Below are 21,434 nucleotides of genomic sequence, written 5' to 3'. Positions count from 1 at the left end.
ATAAGGCAGACTGGCAACATAGAAGAAATGGAAAGAGGGGATGGATACAAAGGGCGGGTCTCGTAGGGCATCAGCGTCTCATGTCTTCCCTGGAGTCCCCAGTTCCTCAGCCAGGTTGACTGAGGAGAACCAGCTAAGGCCCCTCCCTTTACCGCTCCCTCTCTTGGCTTCACAGGCTCCTCCCACCACTGAAAGGTCCCCCTACACAGGTGTCCCCAGACAGCCCCACACTTGGTGAGGGCACCCATCCTGACTGGCCAGGAGGCAGCCGCTACGACCTGGATGAGATCGATGCTTACTGGTTGGAACTCCTCAACTCGGAACTCAAGGAGATGGGTAGGTGATCCTTCCACGCCGGGTGTATGATTGCAGCTGGCAGGGATCGTCTTCTTCCCAGCCCTGGATAGCGTCTACACCTCCAGAGAGGCAGTGGCTGTGACTGGGGGACATCCTTACAGCTTTACTGTGTTGCGTGTCTTTTGTTGTCTCTGTCTCCCAGGTATCTACAGTTGTCAGGCGGAGGTAAGAGTAAGAAGTAATTCACAGGGCTCAATGGCACATGAAATTAGCATGCTGGTAGAAACAGTGTTAATGGGCGTGAAGCTTCCTGGATGAAGCCCGTTGACATGCCCTCGGGGAAGATCAGCCTGGCCACTATCTGAGTGGACACAGATAACGTACACACAGTGTAAGCTGTAGATTTCTCATGAAGCCAGCTGCATCCCACAGACACCCTTCATTGTTTCCATACACGTGAGAGGGAGTGGTCACGGGCCCTCCAAGTAGACAGTGAAGCAGCTGTGATGGGCAGGAACCTTTGGGATTGGATGGTCCATTTGTCCTTGATGGAGCTGAAGTCCCAGTCATACTGTAGATGGCTGGACGGAGCCTTCTCCCTAACACCATGGATACCTTTGCCCTGATTGCCGCAAAGCCTGCTAAACTCCTAATGGTGTCCTCTGCTGTCCCGCCCGCAGAGAGGCCCGAGCTGGATGAGCTAACATTAGAGCGTGTTCTCGAGGAGCTGGAGACATTGTGCCACCAGAATATGGCCCAGGCCATTGAGACACAGGAGGGGCTGGGCATCGAGTACGATGAGGACGTCGTCTGTGATGTGTGCCGCTCCCCTGAAGGCGAGGATGGCAACGAGATGGTCTTCTGTGACAAGTGCAACGTCTGTGTGCACCAGGTGGGTGGACCCTATCGCCCTTTCCCTTACCGTATGCACGCACACTGCCTGAGCCCTGATGACGCTGGTTGAGTTGGTTATAGGAGCATGCGCACTGTGGACCAAGAGCCCTAAGGAGGACTAGAGACAGAGAAGTTAGTAACACAAATGCCTGGCTGTTCCTAGGACATCTGGGGCCTCCTTGGCTCAGTCCTGCTAGACAGACCTAAGCAAGTGTCCTTTGGGGAGTCTGTCTTCTTTGTGTCTTTCTCGGGTCTTCCCCTCAGAAAACTATCACATCCTGACCTTGCAGAGGGACAGTGGCATCAGGTAGTGATGGAGACAGAGCCAAGCTGCCTGATTTCAAAGGATGGTTCTGCCTTCACAGCTCAGGAGGCTCAAGGGAAAGTTCCTGGCTTCTCTGGGGGCTCTGTTTTGTAAACAAATGGGAACAGTCAGAGCAGAGATGCAAGTATGGCCTACTGGTAGGGTGCTTGCCTAATATTCATCAGGCCTTGCATCCCCAGCACTACCCCAAGCGCCCCCCAAAAAGCAAATTGTTTGTGGTAAGTTATTTGCTTAGTGAAAGATATTAGGGCTAAGCTTGTGAGATGGCTCAGTGGGTAAAAACACTTGCTTGGAAGCTTGGTGACGTGAGTTTAGTACCCATATAAGGTGGAAGGACTGAACCGACTCACAAAACTGTCTTTCGGCCTTCACATGTAGCCTGTGGCCTGCCATATTCTGTCCCCAGTAAATTAGGAAATACATACAGTACAACTATACTAGAGTGTTTCTTACCGTTGTAACAGAGCAAGCCAGGGTCCCTTTCTTTTCTCTTTAAAACTTTTCCTTTTTGGGGGGGGGGAGGGCGGGTAGGGGTGTGTGTGTGTGTGTGTGTGTGTGTGTGTGTGTGTGTGCGTGTGTTGTATCGGTGGGTCCCTGTGGAGGCCAGAGGCAGCCAGTCCCAGTGGAGTTAGAGTTAAAGGCAGTTGTGAGCTATCTGATGTGGGTATTGGGAACCGAACTCAGGGCCTCTGAAAGAGCCACAAATGCTCTTAACTGCCAGGCCATCTCCCCAGCCCACAGTTACCCTTCCTTTATTTCTTAAAAATCGTTTTATTATTGTATGTGTAGGGTGTTTTGCATCATGTATGTGAATGAATTAGGTGTGTGCCTGTTGTGGGATGTTTTACTCTTTTGGTTTTTGGGGCGCCTGCCACCCAGTTCCCAAGTAAATCACACACATGGAGTCTTATTATTACTTATAAATGTCCAGCCTTAGCTTGGCTTGTTCCTTGCCAGCTGTTCTTAAATTATTCTGACTACCTTTCGCCTCTGGGCTTTTATCTTTGTCTATTCTGTATATCTTTCTTTACTTCTTTTTTTTTTTTTTTTTTTTTTTTTTTGTTTTTCAAGACAGTTTTCTTTACTTCTTGCTCGATGGCTTGCTGTGTAGCTGGGTGGCTGCCCCGGTGTCTTCCTCTCCTTGTGCTCTTGTTTTTCTCTCTTTATGCTCTCTGCCTGCCAGCCCCTTGATCCTGCCTCGCTACTGGCCGTTCATCTCTTTATTAGGATTATCGGGTGTTTTAGACACAAATTCACAGAGTTAAACAAATGCAGAGAAAGTTAGTCACACACCTCAAAATAATATTCCCCAACGTGTACCTTAGTCCCAGGGAAGCCAGAGGAGGATATTGAACCCCTGGAATTGGAGTTAAATATGGTTGTCAGTCACAGTGTAGGTGCTGGAAACTGAATTTGGATCCTCTGCAAGAGCAGCAAACCCTCTTAACTGCTGAGCCATCTCTCCAACCTGCAGATCCCCTTTCTCAATCTCAAGTCCTGAGGTCTAGGTCCTTTGTATCTGTGGCTTTGTTCCCAGACCAGATTTATGGCCAGGGGACCCACTCTGGCCCCCAACTTTGAGGCACATGTTCCCACTACAGCTGAACTAAACAGATCCTGGGGAGCTGGGGAGCAGGGACTTGAGCTACACAGCAGCTCTTGGGTCCCTGTGTTTCTCTTACACTGTGGCATAACAAGAGAAGTGGGGAGTGGTCAATTTAAGAAGCAGTTGAGGTTTTCCCTATAGCCCATGCTGGTTAGGAACTTGCGGCTAACACGGGTCTTCCAGCAGAGAGCAGCCCCCACCGTTTTACCAGAGGATGAGTACACCCTCAGGTACGCTGTGCTACCCATTGCTGCCTGGAGACATAGCTGGCACCACTGGCAAGTTGCTGACCAGACATAGCCAGTTTGCCAATGCTCCTGACCCATAACCACCTGCTCTTTTCCCAGGCATGCTACGGGATCCTCAAGGTGCCTACGGGCAGCTGGCTATGCCGGACATGTGCCCTGGGAGTCCAGCCCAAGTGCCTGCTCTGCCCCAAGCGAGGAGGAGCCTTGAAGCCCACCCGAAGTGGGACCAAGTGGGTGCACGTTAGCTGTGCCCTGTGGATTCCTGAGGTGTGTAAGCATGGGAGCTAGAAGATTTCAGCGAATAGAACATGGGGAAGGGGTGTGGAGAGCTCGGGATGGACCTGGCAGAATTTAGGTGAGCGTATAGGAAAAGAAAGGGCTGCTGGGCTCCCGTGTAGGCTCAGTGACAGGTTTGGAAATAACCGGGAATATTGTCTGTGGACCTGGTCATAGGTTAGGTGCGATGTCTACTGAGAAGTCAGGTGACTAGCTACTGGACATTCAGGAGGGATGATTTGAGGTCCAGATTTCAGTCAAACAGGAAGGACTCAGGTTATGAGATCCATCAAAAGAAGGCTTTGGTTAAAATCAGAGTGAACCCAGACTTGTTGGCATATGCCTGCAAATCCAGCACTTGGAAGATGGAGGTAGAAGATGATGGGCTCAAGATTATCAACTAGGTACATCTTAAGTTTGATGCTCACCTGGGTTATATGATGTCCTATCTCAAAACCAAGCAGGGGTACACAGATAATCTCCCGGTCTAGAGGGTAACAGCAGGAGTCAGGTGGGCCTGCCCTCTGGCTGGGATCGGGGTGCAGAGGCTGGGGTCACGTGGGAGGGCCTTGGACATCAGGCCGGGTCCACAGTAACCATCCATTTCTTTAACACGCGAGATGCTAAAATCCACAAGGGTTTTGGTCAGCTCTTTTGTATTGCAACACCTGTCCATTGCTGATGGTACCTAGTAGCAAGCTAGGAGACCCTGTTAGCATGTGGCTCTTCCCTTCCTGGTTCTCAGTCCAGAGGTTCAAAACCACTGAGGTCCACCTTGCCATTCTTGGGGTAGTGGTTGTTTGTGTCAGATTTGCATCTGGAAGCCAGGACTGCCGCTCAGTGCCCTCTCTCCTGTTTACAACAGAGATGGACTGACCTATTAAGAACCCCATCCTCAGGGGCTGGTGAGATGGCTCAGCAGGTAAAGGTGCTTGCTGCCAAGCCTAACGGCCTGAGTTCAATCCCCGGGACCTACATAGGGGAAGGAGAGGACTGACTCCTGAAAGTTGTCCACTGACCTCCACACCTGTGCTGGGTCATCCATGAACATACACAGACACACGTGTACCTGTCTCAGAGCCTGCTCTCCCAGGGACATACTTCTAGCCAGCTACACTCTTACACATACACACTCTGGGGCTAGATCCAAGTGAGCCAGGATAGGGAACCCAGACCTCAAACTCTGCCCGTGTCGAGTAAGGGAGGACTTGGGACCTGGGAGCTCAACCACGGCTCTGTCTGTGCGCTATCTGGTTACAACAGACGGCTTCCCCCTTGGCACTGATGCAGCTCCATGTATTCTGCCCAGGTCAGCATTGGCTGTCCAGAGAAGATGGAGCCCATTACCAAGATCTCACATATTCCAGCCAGCCGCTGGGCCCTGTCCTGCAGCCTCTGCAAAGAGTGCACAGGCACCTGCATCCAGGTATGTGGCCTTCTTCCTGCTACCCCAAGCCAACTTCTTACATCAGACAGATGTGCCTGGGGGACCTAAGGCCCCAGTCGTTACCACCGCTTGTTCCTGTGGCTGCACCACTGATATGCCTGAGAGGCTCGGTGCTGGGGCCATGCTTGATTCTTTGCCCATCAGGAAGGGACATCTCCTATGTCCCCAGGCTTCCAAGGAATAGGGACAGACCCCACCTGTGGAACGCTAAGAACTTTGCTTTCCCTACGAGAGCAAGTGTCTCTGGACTTGAAGAATACCTTGGCCTTTCAGACTGCAGCCCTGAAATATGAGAGCAGTGGAAATTAGATTTCTCTCCAGCTCAGCAAATGGGCCTTCCTGACAAAGGACAGGCTTACCGGTCTACCTGTGATGATGCTCCCTTCGTGGTGATCATTAAGATAACCCAAAGTTTTCAAAACATAAAGGCAAGCCTCACAGCTCTGATCCAGATGTGGAGGGAGCTGTGGATTTGCTTTTCTCACAAAGCAGGGGTTGCGGTGCTTCTGGTCTCTGCTGTGGTGGTGGAAGGCTTCCTTTATCCCTCTCTTCTCCCCCAGGAACCCTGAAAGTAGGCCTCCACCCCATTTATCAGCCCTCCAGAAGGACTCTGGACACTGTGACAGTGGTACCTACGTTGGGTATACTCTGGACAAACTGGTTCCAGTGGTCCAGTCTCCATCCAAGGCTGGGAGGCTTGGTCCATCCACCCTTTGACCGTTTGGACAAGAGAAGGGAGGGATCCAGCTGCTCCCAGAGAGCAGAACTGGGGCAGACTCCTGACTTTGATGGCAATGTAATAAAGAAGGCCTCACCCTCTTCAGCGTACATAAAGTCATTTTTCCCACAGCACAGGGCATCTTGTACCCAGGAGAGTCATCACCTTCTGGTTGTTGGCTCCCTCGGGGTACCTGGGATTTGTTCCATTACCTTTCCAGCTGCCCCAGGGCTCCTGGGTTTTTTCTGCCAAAGCTCCTTCCACATTGAGATGTTGGAGCCCATGCCATTTTATGTAGGCTCTCCCCAGCACCTACTGTTGTTCCTGGGGCTCCTCTGATGCCTGACCCTGTCCTTCCCCCCTCTCCAGTGTTCCATGCCTTCCTGCATCACGGCGTTTCACGTCACGTGCGCCTTTGACCGAGGCCTGGAAATGCGGACTATATTAGCTGACAACGATGAGGTCAAGTTCAAGTCACTCTGCCAGGAGCACAGTGACGGGGGCCCTCGGAATGAACCTACTCCTGAGCCCGTGGAGCCCAGCCAGGCCGTCGAGGACCTGGAAAAGGTGACCCTACGCAAGCAGCGGCTGCAGCAGCTAGAAGAAAACTTCTATGAGCTGGTAGAGCCGGCGGAGGTGGCCGAACGGCTGGACCTGGCCGAAGCGCTGGTGGATTTCATCTACCAGTACTGGAAGCTGAAGAGGAGAGCCAATGCCAACCAACCGCTGCTCACTCCCAAGACCGACGAGGTGGACAACCTGGCCCAGCAGGAGCAGGATGTCCTCTATCGCCGCCTGAAGCTTTTTACCCATCTGCGGCAGGACCTGGAGAGGGTAAGTGGCCCCGGTGGGTCAGAGGCTTTGCCTGAGACCTTGGCTAAGACTCCATGTGCCCTGCCTGGAGCAGCCAGGGCTCGGGCAGGAAGGCTGCCAGGATTAGAAGACAATCTGGAATGAGGATGTTTCACAGACCGACTCGCCAACTCTTGGTCTTTGGCATGCTCTCTCTCTCTCTCTCTCTCTCTCTCTCTCTCTCTCTCTCTCTCTCTCTCTCTGGGGCAGGGTTGAGACAGGGTTTATCTGTGTAACACCCCTGGTTGTCCTGGAACATGCTCTGTAGACCAGGCTGGCCTTGATCTCTGCTTCCCGAGTGCTGGGATTAAAAGGCATGCACCGCCACCACCCAGCTTCTGAGTCTCTCTTGTTCCAGCCTTTTCCCAGGCCTTGGTGAAAGTGGCCTATGGGGACAGGAGGGAAGGATTCTAGTAACCACTGCCTTTAGTTCCACTTCTGACCTCTGTGAAAGGTGACTCCAGAGGAGTCAGTATTAACCTGGGATAGCTCTGTCTTGAGGCATTGAGAGCTGGAATTGTCCAGTTACCAGGCAAGCTTGTCCTGGCCAGACCTGGGCGGGAAGGGGTGAATGGTGGATGTGACTCCATGGACTGCCGGACAGAGCACAGGGAACAAGGGATAGTTGGCCCCTAACATCAGACATTCCCCACAGAGGTATTCCAGGCCTCGCCTGAGTGAGAGAAAGAGCTACAAACACTTCCGTCTTCATTCCAGGATACAGGATAAGGGTGTGGCTTGGGCCCTGGTGGTACCTATGGGGCTGAGGGAGGTGAACGTGTCTGGATCCGTAGACCAGCCCTCTGAACCCCAGGAGCTGCTCTGGCATTCCCTTTCTGAATGTTAAATTCTAGGTTTCAGAGAACTGTAGAATCATGTCACAGTGTCCTTCATGGGCCCAGGTAACATGTCGTCTCTTCCTGGGCTGTGTTAGGAGACAGTCCTGACTGGAAGCCTCAGAGGGACTCTGTTATTGACTGTTTTTCCTGTCTGTGCCTCAGTGAGTTAGTCTGTCAGATGGGTGCAGTGCTGTATGGAATGGCTTTTTCTCTCTGTGCCTCAGTGAGCCGGTCTGTCAGATGGGTGCTGTGCTGTGTAGAGTGGCTCTTCCTGTCTGTGCCTCAGTGAGCCAGTCTGTCAGATGGGTGCAGTGCTGTGTGGAGTGACTTTTTCTCTCTGTGCCTCAGTGAACCCGTCTGTCAGATGGGTGGTACACTGTGTGGAGTGACAGTGATTGTCCTCGGCTTCCCCATTCTGCACATCTGCCCTGCCCTGGTGGCCGGAGAGGAACCTCACTGCCTGACAGCCACTAAGTCTGCTACCAGGTCAGGAGGCCGTGTGGTAAGAATCACATGTCCCTGGTTCAGCCAGGCCAGAGGGAAAAGCTGGTTGCATTGCAGCCACTGTTTCCCAGGCAGTTCAACCTCCTGTCACGAGGAGATCACAGCTCCTATGGAAGTTGTCCTGAGGCCTCTCCAAAGCCCCACCCCCGGGTCTCTAGGGTCATCACCGTCCCAGAGGACCTAGCAGATATTACCTCATAGTCTGCACTGGTCAGCCTGGGTATGGCCCCCACCTGACTTGACTTCCTGAGGAAGACCTTCCCTGCCCAGGAGGCAGGCTCAGCCGGTGGGGCTGGGGGTGGGGGGTGAACTGATAGGAAACCTCAGTCTCCTTGGGCTGGAGCTTGACTTTGGATTTGGACTTCGAGGGTGGGAATGGGAGTTGAGAAAAGCAATATTGGCTGTTACTGTTGTGTAGATTTTCCTGAGCAAGTGTGAGCTGATCCAGGGGCTACTGTCTGAGGCTGGCGAGGCCTGGTATGTCAGCAGCCTGACCAGTCAGGATCTAAAGGCTCAGGGCAGGTAGGGCTACCACAGACGGCTCCAAGGGCAGAGTGACACCTATCTGAGCATCTAAAGAAGAGGTGTGAGAACCTGGAACTACTTGGAACACTATGACAGCTCTTGGGGCTTGTGACAGGAGCCCCTTTTCTAAACTGCCTCCCAGGGTCCTCAGAGCTGAATACAGCTATCAGATAGCATTGACACCCTACCTTGGGCCCTCCCAGGACCACACGTTGGTGACTTAAACCAATGAAAATCACCAAGCAGGGGAGGGTGGTCTCTGCAGAGCCCCGTGGTGGCAGTGACCTGGCCAACAGGCCCAGCCTCCAACCATGGCCTAGAGCCAATAGTTGAGAGTACCCCGCCTTTGCCTAGGCACCAGGCCAACTCGGGCCTGCTTCTGGAGGTCTTGGGTGGCCCGGCCATTTACTGACTCTGGTCTCCCCCACCCATCCCCCAGCTCTGTGACTGTTTCTGTTTCCTTTTCCGAGAAATGGAAGCAAGGATCCAGTTGGGCATGGGGTCACACAAGGACAGTGGCCTGTGTGGTTTATTCTGTTTGAGGCTAGGTCTCACCCTGTAGTCCAGGCTAGCCTCAGACCCATGGCAATCCTCCTGCCTCACCCTCCCTAGTGCTGGAATTAGAGGGATATGAGGCCCCTTACCTAGCCCACTGCAGGTTCATTGTCACTTTTGTCCCCCGGAAGCAGTTCAGCTCTGTGTCCCCAGAGAGGAGCGAGACCTGGAGCTCCGGCATGGGTGTCTTCGCTGGCGGTTCAGCTGCAGGCCTGGACCTTGGCAGGCGCTGTGTGGATGGGCACGGCCGCTGCAGCCTCCAAAGTTATTCATGGCTGACAGAAAAATTGCAGTAGTGGACATCAGCCCTGCAAATGCCAGCTCATGTCCCCTAGCAACCACGCTGGCTGTCAGGCCCTGCAGGGACGCGCGATTGTGGTTCTTGTTGCACGAGTTCTTCCAGAGGCTGAACAGACCTTGTGTGGGAGCCGGGGGGGGGGGGGGGGGGGGGGGGGGCGCTTAGGAGCCTGTGGGAGCCCCGCCCCCGTTGCCCTCTGAGGGACGGAGAGGACCAGTGGGAGGTGGATCCTGTCATTTTTGGACCCTGCCATTTTCCTCCTTGTCAGTTCCTAGATTAGGGTCTGTTGCCAAAATCCTGAGCAGCACTTGGCTGGTGGACAGTCACTCTATTCTCTACCTCTGTCACCACTCCATCTTCTGGCCCTTTGTCTTCATTCAGCCTTGTCTAAGGACACCAGTCAATTGACGAAAGGGCCCACCCTGACCCAGAGTGACTTCATCTTAGCTAATTTTATCTTCCCAGCCCTTAGGTCCCATTCTGAGGTTCCCAGCAGGAAATCTTGGGGAATTCAACCCATATAGAGGCCCTGGAAGGTGTAAGTCCGCCAGGAAGTGGTCTGATTTGCATTTCAAGAGCATTGCTGAGGGATGGCTTTACTGTCCCTGTGAAAGGCTGGGGGGATGGGCAGGACCAGGCTGCGAAGGGAAATGGTGTCAGTCACCAGGACAGACTGGTGTAAAACTTACTGATGGGTCAGTTGTGGGTGGAGGCGAGACCGAGTCATGGCATGACTTCTACAACTGTCCTGGGCCCAATAGAGTACCCCCAGAGCCTGCTGCCCACCCCTATCCCCTGCTGGTTGGCTTTGCTCCCCCCCCCCCCATGACACTGTCACCACAAGGCCTGGCTAGGCCTCCTGCTGAGGTTAGCTGTCCCTTTATCCAGGAAGCCTTGCCACCCTCTAGTCCTGGGTCAGGGAGCTCCTCTGCTCTGGAAAGAGAACCTGACTGTGTTTCTTTCTACAAATTCCTCCCAAACAATAGGTACAGAGCCAGGCTGGTGTGCAGGATTGTGGAGAGGAGGCTGGTTGGAAGGTGGGCCATGGTAGGAGGGTCCAAGGCTGGCACCAAGTGGTCAAAGTCGAGGGCTGTCCCTTGAGGAAGGGACTGAACATGGGAATTGATAAAACTGGGGTCAGTGATGGGTGGACCGTGGTGGCCTGGTGTTCACAGTGCAGATTGGGGGTACACACAAGGAAAATCCCAGGAGAGTCCATACTGAATCCATCCTGTTGATGCTTGTAGGCTGACTTGATCTTCTAGAATCTTCTTCACAACTGGTCTCAGAAAGGAAAGGGGAAAGCCATACCCAACAGAGACCTGACCATGCTCCCTTGAGCTAGGAGGAGTTCATGCCAAGAAGGAGGAGTTTGAATTAAAGGCCACCCCAGGCAGCTTAAGGACAGAGAGACTTAACTAAGTCAGACCTGAAGACCATCGTAGGACTAGATGAAGGAAGACTTCAGTGGGAATAGGATTCAGGCAGAGCAGCTGTGGTCAAAAACAACTGTCCCTGTTTCTGGAAAGCTCCATATGAGCCCAAAGGAAATGCCAGACCAAGGGAGTGTCTCAAGGGCTGAATCCTGGCCTCAGCAGCCTGAGAAGTGTGTGAGAAAACAGTGGGGGGGGGGGGGGGAGGCGGCACTGACAGGTTCACCTTAGATGCTTCCAGACAGCCTGAAGAATGTGTCCCTGTCCTGTAGGCTTCAGAGCCTGCTGTAGGGACTCTCTCGGCCGGCCTGAGAGAGTTAAGAGGTTGCTGTCCTTTATAAAGTAAGGCATCGGAGTCGCCATGATTCTCCCACTCCAGACAGACGCAGGTTAAGATCTTTCCTGGTAAGCCAGCTCGTGGTGCTACACAGAATATTAGAAATGGGTTATTTCGGGTAAAGCTAGCCGGGTGGCGGGACGCAGCCCGCCGCTCCATCAACAGAGTGGTGCTCCAACGTGATGGACTAAACCACTTAAAAACCTGAGAGGGCTTTAAAAATAAGAAAAAGAGCGTTTAACACACACAAAAAAAATAATAAAGTAAGGCATCGTGTCTCTGCAGATACATGAGCATTGGTGGAAGTGGCAGGGGCCTGGCTCAGGTCCTGGTGTAGCAGGTAGACTTGGAAAAGCTATTCTACCAGATTGTGCTCATTTGAAAGTACAGTGCCTCTGGTACCTTGGGGCGGGTGCTGGGATTTACAGTGATGCTTGTCTCTGAGGAGTTGCTTTGCTGGGAAAGGTACGTGATGGAGAGACCAGATACTCCCTGCACACTCAGGGTGTGGTAGTGAATTCTCAAATGTCTTGGGCAGACGGGAGGTAACAGAGGTGGCCCACATCCAGAAACACTGCTTTCTCCAGCAACGAGGCTCCTTGAGATGGCCCGTCTGAGATGGTGAGAAACCTCTCTTCCGTCTCCTCAGGTTAGGAACCTGTGCTACATGGTGACGAGGCGCGAGAGAACGAAGCATACCATCTGCAAGCTCCAGGAGCAGATATTCCACCTGCAGATGAAGCTTATGGAGCAAGACCTGTGTCGAGGTAGGTGCCTTCCCTCCTCCATTGCAGTAATGAGACCCATATGGGAACCTGTCAAGGCCCTGGTTGTGTGAGTAGGCAAGGAGCCAGAGTTGGAGCTCTGGCTTTCAAGCTTCTCTCCGGCACCACTGGCTCCCTGGGACAGCCCAGTTCTATCAACAGTGGCTTTGCTTGCATAAGGACAGGTGCAGATCCACAGTTTTCCTGGCTCTGCTGGGCTCAAGATAGGCAGGAGCTGGCCAGCTTCCCTGAATCCTGGCGTGCCTGGGGGGGTCAGTCCGCTGGGAGGCAGCTGCGCAGAGATGAGGCCGTGCGTTTCTTCTCTCTGGTCTCGCGTGATGAGATTGCAGCTCCAATCAGCTGTATTTTCTTTGTCCTCATTCATTCTCTGGGTATAACATTCATTTAGCCAAATCTAGAAATCAGGGGCAAAGGTCTTGATGTTGATTGCATTGGTTAGTTACAGACTCTGGACACGTTAAGGAAGACATGCTTAGCATCCCACATACACATGCCATCACACACAAAGTTGAACATATGCAGCAGAAATGACCGGGTAGACAGCTTTGGAGACGTGGACTGCCCCTGCCCACTCGGCCTGTGGGTCATTCTGGGACTTGAGTGGAAGAGGAGGAGGGCTGCTGGGTGCCATTAGAGGGAGTGCTGCCACCTTCTCTGCCAGTAGCTGAGTTGTTCCCTTTAGCCTTTGGAGTTACCAGCATTCGTGGAAGCCAGGTATGTGATGGAACATACCTGTGAACCCAGTGCGCAAGAGGTTGAAACCAGAAGATTTTGAGTTCAGGGTTAGCCTGGGCTACATACTGAGCTCCTTTCTTTAAAAAAAAAAAAAAAAGAAAGAAAGAAAATTTAAATTAAGAAGAAAAAGAGGAGTTGGAGAGATAGATGACTCAGGAGTTAAGAGCACTGGCTGTTCTTCCAGATCTGGATTCAGTTGGTGGCTCACAACTGTCTGTACCTCCAGTTCCAAGGGATCCAGCGCCCTCTTCTGGTCTCTGAGTGACTGGGCGCATAGCTTACTTGATAGGGCCCTTGCCTAACATGCATGAAGTCCTGGGTTTGATCCTCAGCACTGCATAGAACCAGATGTTTGTTCTGGCGCACATCTGTAATCCTAGCACTTGGGAGGTAGAGGCCAAAGGATTAGGAGTTCCAGGTCATCCACAACCATGTAGTAAGTTCAAGACCACCCCTGTCTATATAAGAACCATTTTCTTGGTTGCTTGTTTTATGAGATAGGATTTCTCTGTGTAGCCCTGGCTATCTGTCGACCAGGCAGGCTTTCAATTCAAGAGATTCTCCTGCCTCTGCCTCCTGAGGGCTGGAATTAAAGGCATGTGCAGCTGCCTGGCTAAGAACCATTTTCTTACCTATATTAATTATGTGTGTGAATGTTTTGGCTGCATATCTGTACATGCCCTGCCAGTATCCCTGGTGCCTATGGATGTTAAAGGGGGTGTCAGATCTCCTGGGACTAGAGCTAAAGATGGTCATGAACCACCTATGAGTGATGGGAATTAAACCCAGCATAATCAAAGGAAAAAAGAAAGGAAATTACTGTTGAATTTTACACAAGTCAGAGCAGGTCATAGGCTTGTAGAATTGTCTGCTCTGTAGCCTCCAGACCTTTCTAGCCTGCTTACAGTTTGCTCTCTGGAGCGAGAAAGTAAAGTAAAATGTCCCAGGATGTGCGGTCAGTGGCGGTTCGGGGACAGAGGTATTGAGGGCCACACTAGTGTCCCAGGATGTGCGGTCAGTGATGATTCGGGGACAGGTATTGAGGGGGACACCACAGCACTTGGAGGAGGCCACACATGTGTCTTCCTGAGAACTTCCAAAGCCGGCACAAAGTCCTTGTGTTCAAGGAAGCTAAGATTAGCAAGGAGGAGTCGCGCCTTGGAGCACAGAATCCTACACACCAGAGTGTCTGCACCCCAACCTAGGGTCCGGAGACGCTGCAGCTCCTTGTCCTGGGTAGGAGAAAGCACCATTGTTCAGGGCAGTGCCTCTTCAAAGGAGACTGCTTTACCCCTGCTTGAAATGGATGAACCTAGGGGAGGGACGGTGCCTAGAGGAAGCTGTGGGGACCAGGGTAAGACATGGGAGGTCTCATGCCTGGGGACCGTGTAACAGGCAAGGAAACTGGGGTCCGGCTAAAGGCTCTCGGGTGAGAACATCTCAGGACACGCCTTGCACCCATTTAAAACATTGTTCAGGAAACCCTTCTGCTTCTGCTGAGGAACTGGGGACCTTCTTTGGTAGACCAAGGGGACACGAGTGTCAGATACAAAACTGGAACCTCTGTGTCACCACAGAAGCAGGTCAAGAGGTGCTTGGCTAACTACAGCCTATCAGGGCCGAAACTAAGCCCAGGTGATGCTCTTCTGCCCTGTGTCCAGCTCCTTGTCCTACCCTGTCCATAGAACATCCAGTCACTGTCATCACCCCGCAGGACTCAGCAAGGACTGTCCATTTCGTAGATCATACTAAAGTCCAAGTCAGGGACTTCCTGTGCCTACCCCAAGGCCTTGCTAGAGCCGTGGACAGTTTGTTCTCCTCCAGCTCTGCCTGTGTCTGACACCCTGACTGTAACCTTGGTGTCCAGGAGGACAGACACAATTGATGGAGGACCCCTGGGCTGCCTCTCAAGTTTAACTCTTTCTCTAACCCAGAGCCTCCTGGGAGACGAACAAAGGGCAAGAGGAGTGACTCAAAGAGGAAAGGCCGAGAGGGTCCCAAGGGCAGCAGCCCCGAGAAGAAAGAGAAAATAAAGGCTGGGCCTGAATCTGTCCTGGGGCAGCTGGGTAAGTGAGGGGCCCTTGTGAGCTGGCAAGCACCGGCTTTTTCAGCTTCACCCCATAGGAGGCCAGTGGCGTGAAGCAGAGTTGGCCGCCTCAGAGAAGAGCCACTTAGGTGCCCACGTCATTGCAGCCTCCCTTCACCTGAGATCCCAAGACTTCTAGCTGGATGGATACAGCTCTGTCAGCTCAGGAGCTGCCCTGGCCAGAATGCCGGATCCTCCCAGAGGTCCCCAGAAATCAGCCCAGTGGTGGGAGGGGAAGACCCCAAGAAGCCTGTCCCTCCCTGTTCCACCCTGCCGGAGTCTCCACCTGCACCACCACCACCACCACCCCACACATATACACACGGGCTGTTTGCTCAACCCCAGTCAACCTTTCTTGAGCCGCCTAGAGACCAAGAGAAGTGACAGCAGACCCCCTAGTCCCTGTCACAATAGACCAAAGCTGAAACTGATCCTGGCCACCCTGTTTCAGGGAGACATCTCTGACAGGTGCTTTCCTCCAAGCCACTGGAAGGACAGCCTGTAAAGACGCGGCGCCCCCTGGTGGCCTCTCTGCTCTTCCCACTTTGAAATTCTTGCCTTTGAACAAGGAACTCACCATTTCCCTTCCACTCCTCTCTACTCCACAATTTGCAAAGCCAGTCCTGGGGTTGGTCACCCTGGCGAGCAGGGACAGTGTCTGGCCCTGCTCTTCGGTGGCCTTGGTGGGAGGGGTAGGCAGAACCAGGAGACTTGCTGGGTGGGTGGGTTGTCTTGGGATACCCGAAAAGGTGATACACACCTGCTTCTGTTCTCGCACCTGTCAGGTCTTTCCACCTCGTTCCCCATCGACGGCACTTTCTTCAATAGCTGGCTGGCACAGTCGGTGCACATCACGGCAGAAGACATGGCCATGAGCGAGTGGTCTTTGAACAGTGGGCACCGGGAGGATCCCGCTCCGGGTCTGCTCTCCGAGGAATTGCTGCAGGATGAGGAGACACTACTCAGCTTCATGAGGGACTCCTCACTGCGGCCTGGTGACCCTGCCAGGAAGGCCCGGGGCCGCACTCGCCTGCCTGCCAAAAAGAAACCACCCCTGCTTCAGGATGGGCCCAGCGCACGGACCACTCCAGACAAGCCACCCAAGAAGCCCTGGGCGCAGGATGCTGGCAGTGGCAAGGGCACGCAAGGACCACCCGCCAGAAAGCCACCACGGAGGACCTCTTCTCATTTGCCGTCCAGCCCTCCAGCTGGGGACTGTCCTGTCCCAGCGGCACTGGAAAGCCCCCCACCGCTGGCCTCCGAGACCCTGGACGAGACAGCCCTCGTGGCTTCCGACTTGAATGTCCAAGTGCCTGGCCCTACAGTGAGCCCCAAGCCCTTGGGCAGGCTCCGGCCACCCCGAGAGATCAAGGTCAGTCGGAAACCTCCAGGCACTAGGTCTGACGCTGGGACGGGACTGTCATCTGCTGTGACCGAAAGGCCAAAGGTCAGCCTGCACTTCGACACCGAGGCTGATGGCTACTTCTCTGACGAGGAGATGAGCGACTCTGATTTAGAGGCAGGAGCAGAGGAGGTAGTTCGCATGGGGGTACTAGCCTCCTAACTCACCAGGGCCCTGCCCTGCTCCCCCCACAGGGTCTCAGCCCAATCACAACTGCCATTTCCAACTGCTGAGTGTCCCAGACCCACCACTCTGTCGTGGTTTTATTTTTAATATAGAGAGAGTTCTGAATTCCACTCCGTTGTCCTTCCTCTGTGCTGGCCTAGGACATTAGGATTCCTCCCGTGGCCCTGGCCAGGGACTATGCCAGGTTCTATGTGCCACCCTGTCCCAGCCCACACAACATCACTGGGCTTCTGGCTTGATGCAGACAAGGTGAGGGAGAGCTCAGGGCTCCTGCCCACTGCCACTAGGTGACACAGACTGTCGTTTGGGCATTATTTCATGGCAGATGGGCCATTCCAGGGCCTGCCCCGCCTTGTCCCCCCTGATTGCACTGGGGTCTGTTTTGGATGTGGGGGAGGTGTCCTGCTGCACCCCACTGATCCCTAAGGAAGAATAAGGGGTGATACCCAGTCTCTTCACTGTCACAAGCACAACGAGTTTCTTTGAGAAAGCACTGAGGGGGTGCAGGGGGCCCGCTGGCTCCCGAATAGCCCACAACATCTGAGGCCCGCCCGCCCACCCGCAACCCCCCCCCCTTGCTGCTCTGTCCCTGCCAGTGCCCAGCCCAAGCAGCTCTGGGAAGTGGTTCCCAGAATCCTTCCTGAGCTGTGCTTTTACTCAGGGGACTCCCCAAACAGCCAACCACCCGTCCAGGTGGAAGGCTCCAAGGGAGGGCCAGTGCCCAGCCTGGGACTTGGGGCTCAGATCAGCCCACTGCAGAGAATCACTCTGGGGCTTCAACTTCCTTTCTTCCTTTGGGGCCAGTCTCGGCCACCGTCTGCCCTCTCCACATGGAGCTGGCCAGACCAGACCATTTGCCTTTTGAAGTTTCCTAGTCCTGCTAAGAGATGAGCTTCCTCTTTGGTTTCCTTCTGGAAACATCCTTCCAACAAGTGTAGTGGGATCCCGGGGCCCAGGGCAGGCCACTGTTGGCCTGCTGGGGCTGGTTGAAGTATTGCTGGATCTTCCTGTGTCCCTTTGTCCCTTGACGCCTTAACCCCCCTTTCCCTCCCTGACGTACCCTCTTCCCTACCCCTCTTCAATCCCCCCCTCCTCCAAGTCCCCAGGTAGTTCTGAAGAGTTTTGATGGAGTGGCCCCAGGGTGATAGCTCAGGGAACAAAGGAATTCCGTGAAAACATTTGGATTTTTTTCTTTTATGAATTACTCTTGGGTCACTTCCACCACTGGTAAAGCCAGAACTTCTCCAACCAGAACCTTGCAAAAGTCCAGTGAACCAGTCGAATCATCCTGAGAATGCCAAAGAATATTTTGACCATAATACACAGCACAGCCCGGACCTGACAACTGTCGACTTGAACTTCCATTTCAAAGGAGTTGGTTAGCAACAGAGTTCCGAGACTTGGTTATTGCACACACCTACAGAAAAGGGCCTAAGGCCTCGGAGGAGGAGACCGCTGCCTGCCGCCGCTGCTGCTGTTGATTTACGGTCCCTGGGCTGGGCCGCTGTGAGTGTGGTCCTAAACTCTGAGGACTCCCCCCTTTGGGGAGGGAGAATCCTGACTGCGAATCCAGCGTGGTTCCCCTGTCGCCGCCGCACAGATACACAAGGAGCAAATACACGGGACCTTCACCCACCTCGACTCCAAAACTATCAAGGTACGACGGTGAGTTTGAGCAAAATCAGAAACAAAGATAATGACTTCAGTTTGGTGGATTGGACAAACATGTCTGATTCCAATGGACTCCGAGGGCGTGGGGTGGACTCCAAGGATCCTGGGCCTCAGGATGGCATCGGCTACCACCTAGACTTAGTCTGCCTGCCCATCTTGGTAGTAGTGACAATGCAGTGTTGGCGTCAGCACCCCACCCCAGTCTCTTGTTTACTGCCTTTGAACAGACCTTCCTTAACCCTGTGCTTTGAGTCACTTCGGGTCGCAACCTCGTCTGCTGGATTGCCTGGTGGTCTGACCTTTGGGACGCAAAGGACATGGGGTCTTAAAGAACAACCAAACACTGTAGGGTGAGGGAGGGCACAGCCCTGACCACTCTGTTCCACCCCAGGGCAGGGGCTGGGCTCTGCTGGTAGACATTAGTGATGAGTGGGGTAAATCCGACCCCTTTTCTTGGGCCTCTGGCGCTCTTTCCCCAGGGCCTGGGCTGGGCAGGCAAGAGAGGTGCTTCAGAGAGCCTCTTTATTTTGACCTCTGGGTTCTGGGCCTCTTAGCAGTTGGCACCTGCTTTGGACACGATCCGTCCACTAGGTCCTGTCTGCCACGAAGCCCAGTTGTCTGTGACTATGGCTGGCGAGAGGGCCCCTTCACTAGACCAAGCCCTAAGGCAGTCTTCCTCAGGCAGCTGTCTCCACCTTTGAGATGTCAGGCCGCAGGGAGGATGAGAATGCCCCATTAGCCTCTCTCTCCCCTTAGCTCCTCCCAGGCCACTGTCCATGGTGTAGATGGCTTTGCCACACTATGACCAAGGCACCATTTTCAGGCCAGAGGCAGTTCCCTTGCCCGCATCCACTACCCCTCCTTGGGGAGGCAGAAAAGGCTCTTTAACTCACTCTGGCTATCGTCCCCTTCCCACCAACCCTGGCTGCCTTCCACCTCATTCCCTCTCACCACAGGACACAGGCTAATGTGCAAGGAAAGTGTTTTTTGTGTATCATTAGGTGTGTTTTGAAACAAGTAAAGGAAAAGACAGGATGCTCGTTTACTTTATTAAATGGGCTCTGACTTCGTACATGGTGTGGGAATCTGCAATGGAAGGGCCACAGGTCCGTTGGAGAAACCAGCCACCCAGGTTCCTGGGCATCAGTGTTGGACTCTGAGTGAGTGAGTATGTGTGTGTGCGCGTGCGTGCGTGTGTGTTGTGTGTGTGTGTGTGTGTGTATGTGTGAACAGCAGAGCACTGTGCACATACGTGAGCATGCGCGGACACCCTATGGGACTTGCTAGGGTTTCTAAAGAGTCAACTGTCTGATTCTACAGGAACCTCGGCAGCAGTTTAGACAGGGTTTCCCCGCCATTGCCACATATGGCCAACCTGTGCTCATGCCTGAAGCTCCGCAGAACAATATGTGATCTCTGTAGTAAGGTCCTTGAGGCTACTCTCCCGCGCCCTTGGCCTAGCTGGCCACATTGGCCAAAGAGCCAGAGGTGTTGGAGTCGGGGACTTTTGGTTGTTCTTTAAGGCCCTTCCTGCCGCCTTCCCTCGCGGACACAGACTTGTGCTCCATCCAAATCATTTGGGGGTGGCGGTGGGGAGGGTGATATGAATGTCACAGGAGGAGACACCTTCTGTCTTTGTTTCAAAGAAAGTGATGTGCCATTTGTTAATATACAAGAGAAATATTGAAAATATATTGAAAAGAGCAATTTTAAATTATTTTTGGCTTATGTTGCAATATTTATTTTCTTGTATTAGAGAAGATTCCTTTGTAGAGAAAAATGTATTTTTCATTACCGCAAAGACCTATTTCTCCTTTTTGTACATTGTCCTTGTTCGCAACCCTTAACCAGCAATAGAATGTCCGGTCACCCGCGCGTGGCCAGTGCCCACTGTGCCCTGCATGATTGTGTTGCTGCTGCTGCTGCTGCTGCTCCTGCTGCTGCTGCATAGTTTCCGGCCCTGTCCTGTCCTGCTCACTCACTGGGGCTTCTGGATTGCGGCCCCCATCAGGGTCTATGTCTAAGGAACCCACTGCACTCCTTGTGTGTTGGCGAATTCAGTTAATAAAGCAATGTTTTCTGTGCTGGCTGCTGTGAGGTTCTGTTGCGTTGGGTGGGCAGGAGACCTGGGAATCCCATTGCATGCATCCAAACAGTGTGCTCGGTAAGAGTCCCAAGTTCCAGTGGCCAGGCTGTGTCTTCCTTGATCTTCAGTGTTAGCCACCGGCATTCAGGGTCAAGGATGAAGGGGTAACCCAAAATCACAACTCTGGTGAGAGGTAAAGGGCCCCATGAAAGGCTGCTGTGCTCCGCACCCCCTACTGGAAAGTGTGGGAGGATCTTCTCAGAAATCAGTGGAGAATTCTGCCTTGGTTTGTTTCATTATTGCTCGGCCCCTACTCTGGCCACACACTGGGGTCTAGGGAATGGCTTCCAGTACCAGCTGAGGATGCCCAGTCCAGTGGGGACAAACAGCACAGGGAGGGTGCCTCCGAGGAAGGGCATCCTCCTTCCTTTGGTGGTTAGTATATTGACTGTGTACTACTAAGGTGTTGTGCCCACCCAACCTCCCATTGGAGTCCCGAAGAATCGTTAGAAACGGGTGTGGCACATGGTTGTGGTCCCAGTACTTAGGTGGAGGTGGGCGGATGGGAAGTTCAAGGTCATCCTGAGACTTAGCAAGTTTAGGGCAGATGCTGGGAGGTACTTGTCTGAGATCAGTCTACAGAAACTGCTTAAAAAAAAAAAAAAAAAAAAAAAGACCTGGTGTGCTTGTAATTCTGAGTCCAGTTGTTCGCTAACCTCCACATGGGCACTGTTAGATGCACAACTTTAGAAAACTGAAAATCCAGCCAGGCGGTGGTGGTGTGGGAAGCAGAGGCAAGTGGATCTCTGAGTTAGAAGCCAACCTGGTCTCCAGAGTGAATTCCAAGATACTCAGGGCTACACAGAGAAATGATGTTTTGAAAAACCAAAAAGAAAAAATCTGGACAACAAAATAGCATCAATTTGATGATTCCACATTTTTTTTTTTGAGACTGTCCCAGGGTTACAAAAAAAAAGGAAGAAAAAAAATTAAAAATCCAAAACTTACTGTATCATAGCCACCAGTGTTCTTGAGATGATGTGAAGTAATGCTATAATAGTGAAACAAAGTGAATTGTTTATTTCTAGAGTTTTCCATTTAGTACTTTTGGGTAATGTTGAACCAAAGGTGACATAAGACAGCAGAAGTGGTGTGGACTGGGCGCCATAGCTCTGGGCAGAGGGCGTGCACAGATTCCTAGCCCTGCCTAAGTCATGGGAGATAGGGAGACACTGGAGATTGAAACTGTAACATCATATAAGTGGCACCGTGCAGAAATTGTCTGTGTCTGGCTCCACGTCACTTAGCATAGTGCCCTTGAGGTTCATT

At 52.9% G+C, this 21,434-nt stretch overlaps 1 protein-coding gene across 6 annotated transcripts in view; it reads left to right on the top strand.

Moving 5' to 3' along the window:
- Jade2 (jade family PHD finger 2) overlaps positions 1-20,103 on the top strand; it is a 49,603-nt gene extending 29,500 nt beyond the window's left edge. For all 6 annotated transcript variants that reach the window (XM_057774262.1, XM_057774260.1, XM_057774263.1 and 3 more), the window contains 8 exons: positions 176-336; positions 978-1,189; positions 3,470-3,637; positions 4,956-5,072; positions 6,181-6,645; positions 11,804-11,921; positions 14,609-14,740; positions 15,546-20,103. In XM_057774262.1, coding sequence (XP_057630245.1) covers positions 176-336; positions 978-1,189; positions 3,470-3,637; positions 4,956-5,072; positions 6,181-6,645; positions 11,804-11,921; positions 14,609-14,740; positions 15,546-16,324 — 2,152 coding nt within the window. In that variant the 3' untranslated portion in view covers positions 16,325-20,103. The remainder of the gene's footprint in view (positions 1-175; positions 337-977; positions 1,190-3,469; positions 3,638-4,955; positions 5,073-6,180; positions 6,646-11,803; positions 11,922-14,608; positions 14,741-15,545) is intronic.
- The last annotated feature ends 1,331 nt before the right edge of the window (positions 20,104-21,434 follow it).

Source organism: Chionomys nivalis, chromosome 7 (genome assembly GCF_950005125.1).
Source record: "Chionomys nivalis chromosome 7, mChiNiv1.1, whole genome shotgun sequence".
Taxonomy (NCBI): domain Eukaryota; kingdom Metazoa; phylum Chordata; class Mammalia; order Rodentia; family Cricetidae; genus Chionomys; species Chionomys nivalis.
Note: the sequence above shows the minus strand (reverse complement) of the source record. Positions and strands in the feature narration are given on the sequence as shown.